This window comes from Callorhinchus milii, unplaced genomic scaffold, assembly GCF_018977255.1.
Source record: "Callorhinchus milii isolate IMCB2004 unplaced genomic scaffold, IMCB_Cmil_1.0 Scaffold21, whole genome shotgun sequence".
Classification (NCBI taxonomy): Eukaryota; Metazoa; Chordata; class Chondrichthyes; order Chimaeriformes; family Callorhinchidae; genus Callorhinchus; species Callorhinchus milii.
The window spans coordinates 4,640,177-4,653,620 of record NW_024704762.1 but is presented as its reverse complement, the minus strand read 5'-3'; the positions used below and the strand labels follow the sequence as shown (position 1 = coordinate 4,653,620).

At 41.3% G+C, this 13,444-nt stretch overlaps 1 protein-coding gene across 8 annotated transcripts in view; it reads left to right on the top strand.

Annotated features, from left to right (window-relative positions):
• eps15l1a (epidermal growth factor receptor pathway substrate 15-like 1a) overlaps nucleotides 1-13,444 on the top strand; it is a 128,208-nt gene that overhangs the window by 66,934 nt on the left and 47,830 nt on the right. For all 8 annotated transcript variants that reach the window (XM_042342647.1, XM_007901057.2, XM_007901056.2 and 5 more), the window contains exon 21: nucleotides 5,374-5,453. In XM_042342647.1, the coding sequence (XP_042198581.1) occupies nucleotides 5,374-5,453 (80 nt within the window). The remainder of the gene's footprint in view (nucleotides 1-5,373; nucleotides 5,454-13,444) is intronic.

Genomic DNA, 13,444 nt, shown 5'->3' with positions numbered 1-13,444 from the left:
GCGCTCTAACCACTGAGCTACAGTGTCCTTCTCCATACTGAGCAGTACTGAGCCCATTGAGCCTTGGGTGTTGCAACAAATCAAGATTTCAAATAAAATACTTTGTTTGTTGTCAAGGATCTGTTGGTTGCCATTGCAGTGACAAATAATTGTTTTGCAGATTTCCCTGATACTCAACAGATGGGTGATCCCCACAATTTAAGTATTTTTCCATTTGCATTTGTGACCTGGCAAGGTATAAAAAAGCAATGACACTTGAAGAAATGATGTTAAATATTATGTTACAGCAAAATTATTAATTTGGTCTTTTAGCGGCCTCTATTAAAACTGAGCCATAAAATGGAATGAAATGATTGCAATAAAATTACTAGGAAGCAAAGATCATATAGTGTAACGTTTGATGATATTGCAATCTCATACTGTTTTCAGAACATTTTGGATATCTGTGTCCTTTAATGAAAGACAAATGTTCTAACCCCGCTGTGTTTAAATGCTGCATGTCGCCTCTGTACTGCATTTAATTTTCAGCTTTAACAAATGATATGCTTTCATCAAGCTCATCTTTCTTCTCTGTTTTAATTTAATTTTTAATTTTAGTTGTAGTTCGGCAGTCATCACTGATGGTTAGGTTTCTAGTTGCAGCCTTTTCTCCATAGTAAATAGATGGAGATCTGATAGCCCTCTGTTCAACATAAAGCTCAGAGAAAGAAACAAAAATGCATAGAAAGCGCCGTTTATGTTGAAACGTCCCTTATCGGGGCTTCAGCTCTGTGTAGACTGGCAGTGTAATCCAGTCCTGTGAAGCGCTGCGCTGTCACAAATGCTATCTTCAGATGAGACATTAAACCAAGATCCCTTCCACATATTCATGTGATTGTTATAGGTCGCATGATGTTTTGGGACCTATAACAGCACTCCGGGACACCACCCCATGTGAAGGGCATGTTGTTATTTGAGAGGAGAAGTGTGTTTCTTTTAGTATTTTGGCCAACAAGCCTACAGATCAATTAGTCATTCATCTTATTCTGTGTGGGACCATTTCTGTATGCAAAATGGCTGCTGTATATGTCTACAAAAAGTCACTATATTTGACAGTAATTGCTTTGAAGTGTTTTAAATGTAATAAGGATGCAAACTCTTTCTAGTAAAAAAAACTAAGTCAGGGATTGAGAATAGATTCACTGAGCTATTTTGTTGTAAAGAAGGCTAGATTTGTTTAATAATGAAAAAACATATTTTTGTGTGTGTAAGAGAGCAAAGAGTTAGGCAGAGATGGGGCGTGCAGCAGTGCAGAGGCTAGTTTGGAGCGAGGCCAGGAAAACCATTGTTATAGATGATTAAAAACTGCTCTTGTATTTACAAAGGATCCTCAGTGGGAACAGTATGTGGTAGTGTTGTGCTGGACATCATAACTTACGAATTGTAAGATCCTACACAAATATTTTGTAACAGTGGTTGCAGTGGATTCCCACATTGTTCTGTTTAAGGTTCTGTTTATTCAAAGAGCACATTCGTGGAATTTACTGTGGGAATACAGGATTGCAATCATTTTGGATATTTTGATATCTTGATGGACCTTTTTGTTCCTCTCGATTTATAAGTTGTAGTGCTGACTTAGAGTAAAATTTGGAGAAGTATATGGAACTGGAGAGAGTGCTTCAGAGTCCTTGGCTAACTCTACCGGAACCCATTGTCTCGAAACGTTTTCACCACGTGCATTTTACCGCTCCAGTGACTGTGTGTTTACAGCAGCGGTTCATAGTGGAACCTTCCTTTTTGCTCAGCTCCCACCACTTTGCTCCCTGGAGCTCACCACTGCTTTTCTTGTTTTGCGCAACTTATTCGAAAGGTGGGGAGAAGTTACACAATGCAGGCTCTAAGCTTGCCCATCAACCCAACACCTCCCCACCTCACTGCCGAGACAGTGAGAGATCCAACACCCAAGCGGGCGGGCCCTGGAAGCCTGCTTTCTTTTCATTTTGGGGTTTGTCTCTTTCAAGAAACAACAACTTTGTAAACATTAAAGCCATTTGAATCTCTGAATTCACAAAATTCTCAGAATCAACTTCAAAGCCACCACCTGCATTCTGTGGCAGCCTATATTTGCTGATGCAGTATTAATGGGTTGCTGCAACGTTTGGTGCTATGATCGGCTTGTTTTTCCCCGGTGGTGGAGGCATCTGAAAAGCAAGTTCTCTGTAGTTTCTGCGTATATTGCAGGGTAATGCTGCTGTATCAAGCCTTCACTCTCGTCTCCCCAAACAGCTACATTACTAGTTTAGAAGAAATTGTTTCTAACTTCCTCTTTTATTCCTGTTGTGATTACCTTAAATTTCTTGTCCGCTTGTTACTGACTCCGTGACCAGTGAAAGTAATCTCTTACTATTTACCCTGTATTGGTTCTTTCCTAGGATCCCTAGTTTTAGAGTGACACTGACATGTGGTTTAAACTTTTCGTATCTTTCTGAATCACCTTGACATTTTCTACAGGCTTCAGATTTTTCAAATCAAAATAGTATTTTCAGGATGAATTGTTCACAACCTGAATTAACTCACTAAGTATTGAAATAACGCTTGCATCTTGCTATATTGCTAAGTATAATTTGAACCGGAGGCGGATTCCTTTGCCATTTTCAGTGCAACGTTTTATACAATTTCCATGCGTTTTTTTTCTATACCCATTTATACTGTTACTTTCTAATTCGTGGTTAATCTTAAGCACAGTGCGTTCTACATTCTCACAACCCTTGTGTAAAAAGAAAATATTGTCTGGATTAATTTTTAACCAATTTACCTCTACGATTGTACCTCTCGCTTATTCTTGAATTGCTTTGCTGGAGAGAAGAATACTGAGGAAAATATTGGTGAGCTGCTAAATCAGAATGCACAGCCAAGGATAATGAGATTACGCGCTAGTGTTATTGATAGGGTTGATGTTGACCCTTTAAAACATACGAAAAATATGCTGGAGTAGTGACACTTATTCAATCAATGTGTTTCAGTTATTTTTCACAAACCTAGCCACTACCGTTTCTAGCAATAAGTAACCGTGCTTTTCGTTAAGTGTTAATTTTGATTTAACTTAGTTACTACTCTGGTGGTATTGTGTGTTCCATTTCACTATTCTTTCTCAGGGCTGACGTCTTCATCTTCCGTTCACTGAGGGACTTATCTGATCCGAACCACCGCAACACCTCAGCATGGTTGCTAGATTAAAGACCAACGTGATTTTTATATTAATTCAGTTGCAAAATGGTTCGTTCTGAGAGGAGTGGGTCTAAACTGTACAACAAAATGTACTGCTGCTGTTTAGTTTACTCTAAGTGTTGATTCTTTGAATGAGAAACTGAAAGTAATGATAAGCAAGAAATGACAATAACAGGAAGATGTGGTACTGTATTTTTAAGTTTAATTATTTTAGTGAACTCCTATTACCTGTGGTGTTCATTTATAGACTTCTGAACCGCTGTGAAATTAATTGTACAGTAAAGAAATAGCGAGAAACACTGGCCTAATAATAGGTCTGTGCCATCCTGGAGCCCGTTTGTTCGATGTCTTAACTACAGGCTTTGGCTAACAAAACAGATTTAACCCTTCGAAAATTGCAGCAACCACTCTGCTATTCTTTAAAAATAATTGAAACTCTTATGTTCACGGTCAAGTAGCTTGGTTTCCTCCTCCGATGATCTAATGGGTAAAAGCAATGTCCAGTGAGGGACAAACGGTGAGATGCTTGTTAGGTCAGGGTATTAAGTGGTTAGGTCAGGTTAGCTCAGTGGTTAGAGCGCTCGGCTCGCCAGCGAAGAGACCTGGGTTCGATTCTCGGCAGGGCGAAACGTTAGGCAAGTTTCCTAACACCACATGCCTCTGCTCACCTAGCAGTAAGTAGAAACCCGATTGTTTAGTCGATTGGCGGAACACTTTTCCGAGGGTAATAATTCCCTAAAAAATCTATACATAATAAAAATTGATCACTCAAACCACGACTGCTTTATAGGACACTGCTTTGCGCAATTGGCTGCCGCGTTTCTCCCACAAAATATACAGTCAGTTCAGCCATGGTCTTATAGAATGGCAGAACAGGCTCGAGGGGCTGAATGGCCTCCTCTTGTTTCTATGAGGGCCGACCTATGCGCCTCATAGGTTCAAACTGGGTCTATACTGTGTTACCTAATCTGAATCGGGACAACAGTTGTGACGCTAAAATTACCTGGACTAGCAAGGGGTAAAACTAACACAACAAATTACAATGGTAATATAATAATAATCATTGCATTTGATATAACACTTTTCACGTCTTCTCGACGTCTCGAAGCGCTTCACAGAATATGCTGTAAAGTGAATTGACCATATATTTGTGGGCGAAATTATATTTGTGTACAGTGCCTTTCATGTCAGGTGGATGTGTAATTATAGAGAAAATATAATTATTGCTGGTAAGTATATGTGTATGAGGGCAAGGCTGGAGCAAGCTCTGCTGCTTACACTCAGTGGATGGATGTGTCCCAATTGCAGGCGAGAGGAGTCTTAGAGGAGAGAGGGGAAAAACGGGCAGTAAAAGATTGCAAAAGGCTGAGAAAGATTACAGGAAAAGCAAATTGTCTTCCCACTAATAATTATATACGTGACTGAGAAGAGATTTCACCGCTATTAGCCTCTCATTGTGTGCCTGTGGCCAGGAGATCTGAGAACTTATTTTCGGATGGGTGCTTGGAATGCTAGTCAGAGAAAATTAAAATGTATGCAGTTGTAGCCCACGAATGGTTAAACTTTGCTTCCCCACCCCACCCCCCGTCTCGTATTTGCAATTTTCTCTTCCCTCTCTCAGTCACCATCTTGTTTACCCGCCCGCCCCATTGAGAAATTTGAACAGATAACTCACCCAAGTGACCATTTTTTATGTCGAACTTTGAAATAACATTAAAAAGGCTGAATTTGGTTACATGGTGATAACAGAATAATGTACAAATAAGTATATGAGGCTCCGGATTGCCCAAAGTGTAGCAGTTAACTAAGCGCTGAAGTACCTTCACCTGTATCTGTAACAGTTATTCTTCGTTCACGCATCTATATCAAAATGCTCTGTAAAATCTACCGTCTTTGTAATTATCTGTGGACTCGGTCAATTAAAAATCCAGAAGAAAACCATTGACCGATTCAGTCTCTGTAATTACAATAGCCTTGGAATAGACTGAAACTGTATGTGACTTCTCTGCGAGAAAGTACTCAACCCAGTAGAATTAATACAGTCAGCACAGACTCCCGAGTAAGAGAGTCGGGTAGAACTCGTCCATACCCAGGGGACAGAGTTTGTGACTCGTGTATAGCGTGTGATTGGTGGAATGTGTGACTTTCTTTTTCTTAATGCTACAGATCCTTTTGGGACGTTAGACCCCTTTGGAAGCAGTGCCTTTGGGAGTGGAAGCTTTGCAGATTTTACGCAAATGTCAAAGGTAATTATGTTTGTTTGAGTTTTTTTAAAAACATGTATTTCCTTTAGCCAGGCCTTGCCACTCCTCGATCAGACAGCCCCGGGCCTCTGCTTGGGCCATGTTGCTCTTTGAGCTTTGATTTAGACCCTTGATCTCTTGTCTTTTTCCCCCTCCGCATACTCTCAATGTCTCCCATCAGGTGGCAGCTGAGATTAGACACCATCATGTATTTGGCTTGTTGTGGGGAGAGACCGAGATAGACTGTTGAATCTCAGCAATTATTGTTGATTGGTTGACTTTGGCTCAGTTGCAATCACGCTCGCCTTTGGTCAGAAGGTTTTAAGCTCTATGTTCATGATCTCAAACTCACTAATGAAGGCACCCTACTACGACTACTACTACTAATAATCTCTGCATTGCTGTATCATTGAAACGTCTCAAAACGCTTCACAATTCCATTTGTATTGTGCTTTTTCACGACGGGAGGACGTCCCAAAGCGCTGAAGAGTGAAGGCTCATGTGGAGTACAAGCACCGACATAAACTAGATTTTGAGATCGAATGGCCCATTTCCATGCTGTAACGTTCTATGTAATTTTACAGCAGGCCCTGGCCCCCGCACCGTCTCATGCAGCGTTCCTTAGGACTCTTTCCTTGGTCCCCCTTCTCTTCAATATCTGTATGCTCCCTCCCCAACTTCTGTATGCGGATGACACCCAACTGTACCTCTCTGTCTCCACCCTTGACACTCTCGACTGCTGTCCTGAGACATCAAGTCCTGGATGAGAACTAACTTTCTTCAGTTGAACGTCAACAAGACTGAGGCTCTACTGATTGGCTCTGGACAGCGCCTCCACACCTCAGGTGCTGACAGCATCACCATCAATGGATGCACACTCCACCTTATTAAGCCAGTCCGGAACCTTGATGTCTTGCTTGACACTCAACTATCCTTTCTATCCCACATCCGTGCCCTGACCCACCTGCCTTCCTTACCTCCGCAACATCACCCGGTTCCACCACTGGCTCACTCCGCAGGCTGCCGAAACCCTCATACATGCATTCATAACATCCAGGCTTGACTATGCAGACTACTTGCTTGTCGGCCTCTCCAACTCCTCTCTCCATAGGCTGCAGATAATCCAGAACTCTGCAGCCCGTGTCCTTTCCTGCACCAGGCTCTGTGACCCCATCACCCCCCATCCTCTCCCGACTTCACTGGCTTTCCATCACGCAGAGGGTACAGTTCAAAATCCTGGTCCACACCTTCAAAGCTCTCCGTGGCCTTGCTCCCCCCTTCCTCTGCGACTTCCTAACCCCCTACCATCCTGCCCGCTCCCTCCGCTCAGCATGCTCTGGCCTGCTTCACGTCCCCCGCCTCGTTCGCCCCATTATTGGAGGGTGGGCCTTCTGCCATTCTGCCCCCAACCCTGTGGAACTCCATCCCGCAGTACCTGCGCCTTGCCCCCTCCCTCGCCACCTTCAAGACCTGTCTCAAGACCCTCCTCTTCGACCGTGCTTTCGATCACCCTTCTTCCCCCCTGCCTTCACCCTCCCCAATCCCGACCCCCAGCTCGGGTCCGAAACACTGACTGTCCAGTGCCTTGGGACATCCTCTCAACCTGAAAGGCGCTATACAAATGTAATTTTGTTGTTGTTTTATGTAACCTGAACATTTTTCTCCTGCGCCCCTCCCTCCCACCCTCTCTCTTTCCCCTATCGCAAAGCCCAAGGATAATTTGACCAGCAAACACCTTGGCTGAGATCAGCGAAGGACGGAACAAGTGATTTGTATAAGGTTGTAAATTTAAGCTGTAAATATCAGCACTTTCCCTTTTACTTGAATTTGGTTAACTGCATATCCACTAATCAAATACAAAATTCACAGCTTGACAAAATATTAATGATCTCAGTATCAGGTCAGAGTATTTGTTTTAACACATTTTAGTCTTTTTTCAAAAAACAAAACTCAACACAGTAACGGAATTTACACTTCAGTTACTTGTTACTTTGCCATGGAATCCTGTAATAAAATAATTATGCCACTTAATCCACGACTGTTTTGTGGAACACTGCTGTGTTCAATTGGCTGCTGCGTTTCGCCCACAAAATATACAGTCAATTTACCTTAGAGTATATTCTGTGAAACACTTTGAGACGTCTCGAAGACATGATAGAGTGCTATATCAAATGCAAGGATTCTTATTATTATTAAATTAAGCCTACCTTATGGAGATGATTGATTATTCTAAGCCTTTGCATCAGCTCTATTGCAAGGTTTCCAGTTAACAATTGAGAATGACTACCGTGGTTTTCCATTACTCTGATGCACAGCCGCAAACCCTCTTTGGTAAACTCTCTTTCCTACTTACAGTAAAATTGTCATTTTCTTTTCGAAAAAAGGATCGAGCGTTTTACTTATCAACTTGCGCAGCACATTCAATTCCCCTTACAGTCTCGCCCCACCCTACCTCTGCAGCCTCCTCAAACTAGATTGTCCCGGCCACTCTCTTTGCTTAACAAACCTGCTTCGTGTCCTCCACCTTTGGGTGTGGGGACCCATTCTGTCCCCAGTCTCTGGAACTCCATCCTGAAGTCCCTCTGACTCACTCCCTTCCTCCCCTCTTTTAAGAAGCATCTCAAAGCATACCTCTTTAACTACGCTTTCGGTCATCTTTCCACTCCCTTATCCCACTCAGCCCCCACCCACGGGCAGCACTGTGAAGGGCTCTGTGACATCCTCCCGATGTGAAAGGCGCGATAAAGATGTGTATCGTATTGTCGAACCTTTCAGACTTCAAATTTGTAAGCACAATCCTTACTGAAGTATTGTGTGTTTCTAAAAGATGACTTCTTAAAATAAGTTTCTGGGGAGTACAGATTGAATCATTTATGGGTAAAAAAAAANTTCACACATTGCCCACTCAAAAGGTGAGGTGGAATTTTACGAATAACATTTTTTTTAAGTTGCTGATAACTTGAAAGTTAGATATCAGTCCTGGTATTAATAGTTTTTATGTGATTGTTGGACAAGTCAGGTTCCCACCGCTGATACATTTAGATGCAAATATCGCATCACAAAAGGTGGCAAGCAGTTTGAGCAGAGCAGGATTTCCGAGTGGTTTTAACACATCTCTCCTACTCTAATATATCAGTTCCATTCACACTGTGCTTTCTCTAGTTTAATGTACAACATGTTCTGCTCATATTGCTCACATCACAGCTGAAGAAAGCACACACTTTCCTCAAACTGTGGGCTGCCAGTGGAGGTTTTCTGATTGAAGCCACTTTGAAGAAAGCGATGGCTGATGCTCTGTGTATCTAGGTGTGGTTGTTATATATTAGAAAGCCACTCGTTGGATGGGAATCACAGAATTTGCTGCATTGAACTTGATAGATAACAGGAGATGTCTCCCAGTTAGTTTTTTATATACAGGATGACCAAATAAATCGTGATATCTACTCTAAGATCTAAAAACAAACAAAAATATAATAAGTTCTTTTAAGACATTGTAATGATATCATGATTTTTTGGGTCACCCTGTATATAACTTTGATTTGAATGTACAAACTACAATAAGTACAGATTTACATTTACAAAGCACATTTCATGTTGGGAGATTCTCTCGAAGCGTTTCACAGGATACACTGTAAAGTGTAGTGACTGTATTATAGGTGAATATATAATAGGCAGGCAGAGAGAGAGACTAACTGATGACTACTAGACTTACATTGTTGCATTATTCTAGCTGTGTGGTTGATCGCATCAAAAGCCAAGAAAGAACTTACATTTTTATCATGGTGAGATGAACAGAGATCACAAGCGTAGAGACAGTTTCTGTAGGCAAAGTTCACATAAGCAAAAGTTGCTGACACTTGAGATTATACTCTTTGTTTTACATCATGCCCATATATTGTTCATTTAGATTTGATTTTTTGCAATATAAATATACAGGTGTCAGTTTATGGGATTGTTCTATTCTGCCCTTTGTCTCTTTTATTTATTAGCATTGGTGGGCAACAGTGTCTGTGGTCAACAGTGTCTGTGTCTGAGTGCTGGGGGCTTCCCTCAAGGATTAACAAAGGGATTACTGTGGTAAAATCCGCGGTTAATTACAAGAAAGAATGCAGTAGTCCTGGATGAGAAAATCTTGGTGCTATGTTGCCAACTAGTTATCAATTCACAGATCAATCATGAAATAGCCCAGCTTTAGGGAACTCGTCCAAATTCCCTTTGTTGTCTACTTTTACTCCCCGTCTTTAAACCTTCTAAAACCAATCTCTTTGATTGTGGCTTTGGTAAACACCCTCAGTTTCTCTGTCTCCTTCCCTCCCTAGTCAGTGATCACCCTGGTCTCTGTAAAGTAATTTGAGATTTACACCCTATCTAAAATGTGCTATATAAACGGAAGCTTTAGAAATAGGTTCAAACCTCTGTCTGTTCTTACAAGCATGATCAATTGGTTGTCTTAGGTGTAATGATTCTGAGAATTTCTCTTAAACTTTTTGGTAGAGGCCAAAGATTGCCGGATTAGAGGAATCTTAGAAATGGTATTCCAAGTCTCTTATTATCCCTTTTCGAAACACAATGCCTATTTCCTTAAAATGCACCATTATGCTACTTGCACATGTATCACAATGAAATTCATGCAAACTTCTTCCAGCTACTCAACGAAGCTTTGCTCAACACTTTTTGTGTGTTCAGGCTAATATCTTTTAATTCCCCGTGTTTCTTCCTGTTGCAAATGTGTTCTTAAACTTATTACCCACGAGTTAAAACTATTTCCTGCTCCCTCTGTAAAGACTATTTGTGGGACTTGTGCAATGTACATCAATAGTCACTACAACATGACAGTAATTACAGTGAAGTACTTTGAGAGATTTCAGCATTATAGATGCTAAAAAAAAATAAGTCTGTCTTAAAAGTTTATAATCCTTCTGCGGATCAGACAGTTGGTGAGAAGCCTCTTGCTGTTTTGAGTTGAGACTCCATGTAAGATTGTGCTCTTTATGCCAAATAGTATTTTATGTTGTTTTCACAGACTTTATAAGAACATACGAAATAGGCGCAGGAGCAGCCCCTCGAGCCTGTGCCCTGCCATTTAAAACCATATCACTTCACGTATGGGGAGGGGGGGCTTTTCACTGTGGTAACTCCCAGCACCCTCAGGCAGATTATTACTTAACTCTGCTACTGGTTTACCAAACATGTGACTGCTCAATGCAAACATTGGTCTGTGGGTGTTGCAAGCCCCCAGTGCTGATATCCCCCACTTCACTGAAGTTTAAGGTTATAAATTGAAGGTCACAATCGATTTTTGGTTTAGTTGAAAGAAAAACGGCATATTCAGAAGAAAAGACTAAACTCAAATCAGTAAATTTAAGAAAGGAAAACTACCGATATTGTCCAATGTGAAAGAAGCTTCTCCGAGCTCTTCATTTAAGCTCGTTTATACAAAACCACGCTTTTTTTTAAATGCATAAAGGTTGAAAAAAACCAACCACAAAACGAAAACTTGGGGGAGTTTCACATTCTAAAAAAGCAGTGTGTGCAGGGACTAAATACAACACAAAGTTACCCATCTACAAACCACCAGTTTTCAAAAAGAGTCTCTGCCTGGCAGCTCTGAACACACAAATTTGATATTTGTTATGTACTTGATGCAGGAACAGGAGGAAACTATTCAGCGCCATGAAGCCTGTTTTGCCATTTTCTTAGATCATGTCAATCTTTTTAATCCCCATCCTTGCCAAATCCCAGCAAATCCTCCTGGAATAACAGCCTCTAAAGTCCAGAGCCCGTGCGTCAGAGGGCATGTGGTTCATATCTGCCTGGATCTGGTTGGACCACATCAACACTTCCTGACATTCCCTCTCAAACCAAAGTCCAAATCCTCCACTTACACAGGATTTTCCTGAAAGCAAAGATAACCCCAGGCTTCTCTTTGCCTCCACCACTAACTTCTGGCCAAGCTCCTTCCATCCTCACTTCTGACTACAAACATGAGGAGGTCACGGACTTCTTGATGTTCAAAATCAACAAAACCTGATCGGCTGCTTCTGCTTTCTCACCCTCCTCTCCCACTCACTAGACTTCACATCTTTGACTATCTCCCACCTTATTTCCTGCATGAAACCACTACCTGCTGCCTGCTACCTGGTTCCCACACAGCACCTGTCTACCTTGCTGCTGTTTCTCGTGCTCTTGTTTAGCCAAAGTCAATCTCCCTCCCTCCCCCCGTATCTCTCTCCCCCCACTCCCCGCAAAGTACCCTTGGCTTTCAAAATTGCCGTTATTATTCTTTTTCTCAAAAATCCGACATTGGGTCCCTCCCAAAACATCTATGTGGTAAATAGGGGTCATGCTAGGCAAGAATGGTATTTCAGATCACGCATTCAACAACAAATCATCATTCGAATCACCATTTTTGTTTAGTTCAGTACAGAGAAACCTCAGTTGTGTTTTTATCTGTGATGTCCCACTTCGTTGTGATACAGGAGATAATGAGTGAGAGAATCCTTAAAAGTGTCATTGCATGATTATTTTGAATGGTTTAAGGTTTCCGTCACTTCTGCCGAAAGCTTGCCATTCTGCGATATCAATGGCAAGCTAAACGGTTTTAGCTGGTTAGACTCCATCAGTTAAGCCAACGCCCACTCTGGGTTCCCCAAGCCTTAGCTCTTGCCAATCTGTGCCCAATACTTTCTGGAATTAGGTCAGCGGGATGCATCCCTGCAGGGAAAGATTAAGCATTCCATTCCAACAACCTTATCTCGAGGATTTCTATGCGTAGTGCGATGCATGGAAATCTCAGCTTGGTTTGGATACTTTTAAGTACGGTGATGGGTTTCTGCATATGTCAGTCACCCGACTGACCAAAACAAAAGCTGTGAGAGCTGTCGTTAATCCTGGCAGATTGGGGTACAACTGTATAGTGGTCTTGGGTCACCAGCCTTGAGGTTTTTTTTTCTTGACCTTTTCTTGAAGAAGCTTCCTAATTATGGTAAGCTCTTCAACTTCACACAGCCTACACTGCCCAATGTGGTTTCATTCGGAAACATTCTTGCTCGGCTTTTAAAGCCTTCGCTTTAAAAGCAATTTGTTCTTTCAGCCAATGATTCACTTTGGCAGCGTGTTTATGATGTATTGCTGGCAGTAGACTGTAAGCTCATTTTTTTTAATAAAAAAAAGCTTCTATTCTGTGTTACCAGTCGTATACGTTTTCCATCCTGTTTTTCTTTTCAAAATATCTAGAAAAACACTTTAGTATATTTCCATTAGAAAGATCACAGGAAAAGCACTTCAGATGTGGGTGTCTAATCATGTCAGAGTAACATATTGTGGTTTACAACTTTGCTAAAGATTATCTTGCCCCGAGTTGAATATTTGAGTCTGAATTCATCATCTTTCTTGTTAGAATATAATTATAATAATTTATTCATTTGGTATAGTGCCTTATCACCTTGGGCAAGTTTCCTTACTCCACACGCCTAATAATAATCCCTCCAAAACAAAGCAATAATAAATTGGTTATTTTCAATCCACAACTGTTTGTGGGACACTGCTGTGCGCAATTGGCTGCCGCGTTTCACCCACAAATATACGGTCAATTCACTTTACAGTCTATTCTGTGAAGCGCTTTGAGACGTCGAGAAGACGTGAAAAGCGCTATATCAAATGCAAGGCTTATCATTATTATTATCACAACTTTGAAACATCGCAAAGCACTTCATAGAATATACTGCAAGGTGAATTGACTGCGTATTTTGTGGGCGAAATGCCAATTGAGCACAGCAGTGCCCCACAAACAGTCATGGATTGAGTGACCAATTTAATATATATTTTTTAAGGAATTATTCCCGGAAAAGCGATTTACTAATCGACTAACAACCATGTTCCAACTTACATGCTACGTAAAGAGAGGCATGTGGAGTAACGTCTCTAAGCGATTCACAGAATATACTGTAAAGTTAATTAACTGTATATTTGTGGGCGAAACATGGCAGTGTCTC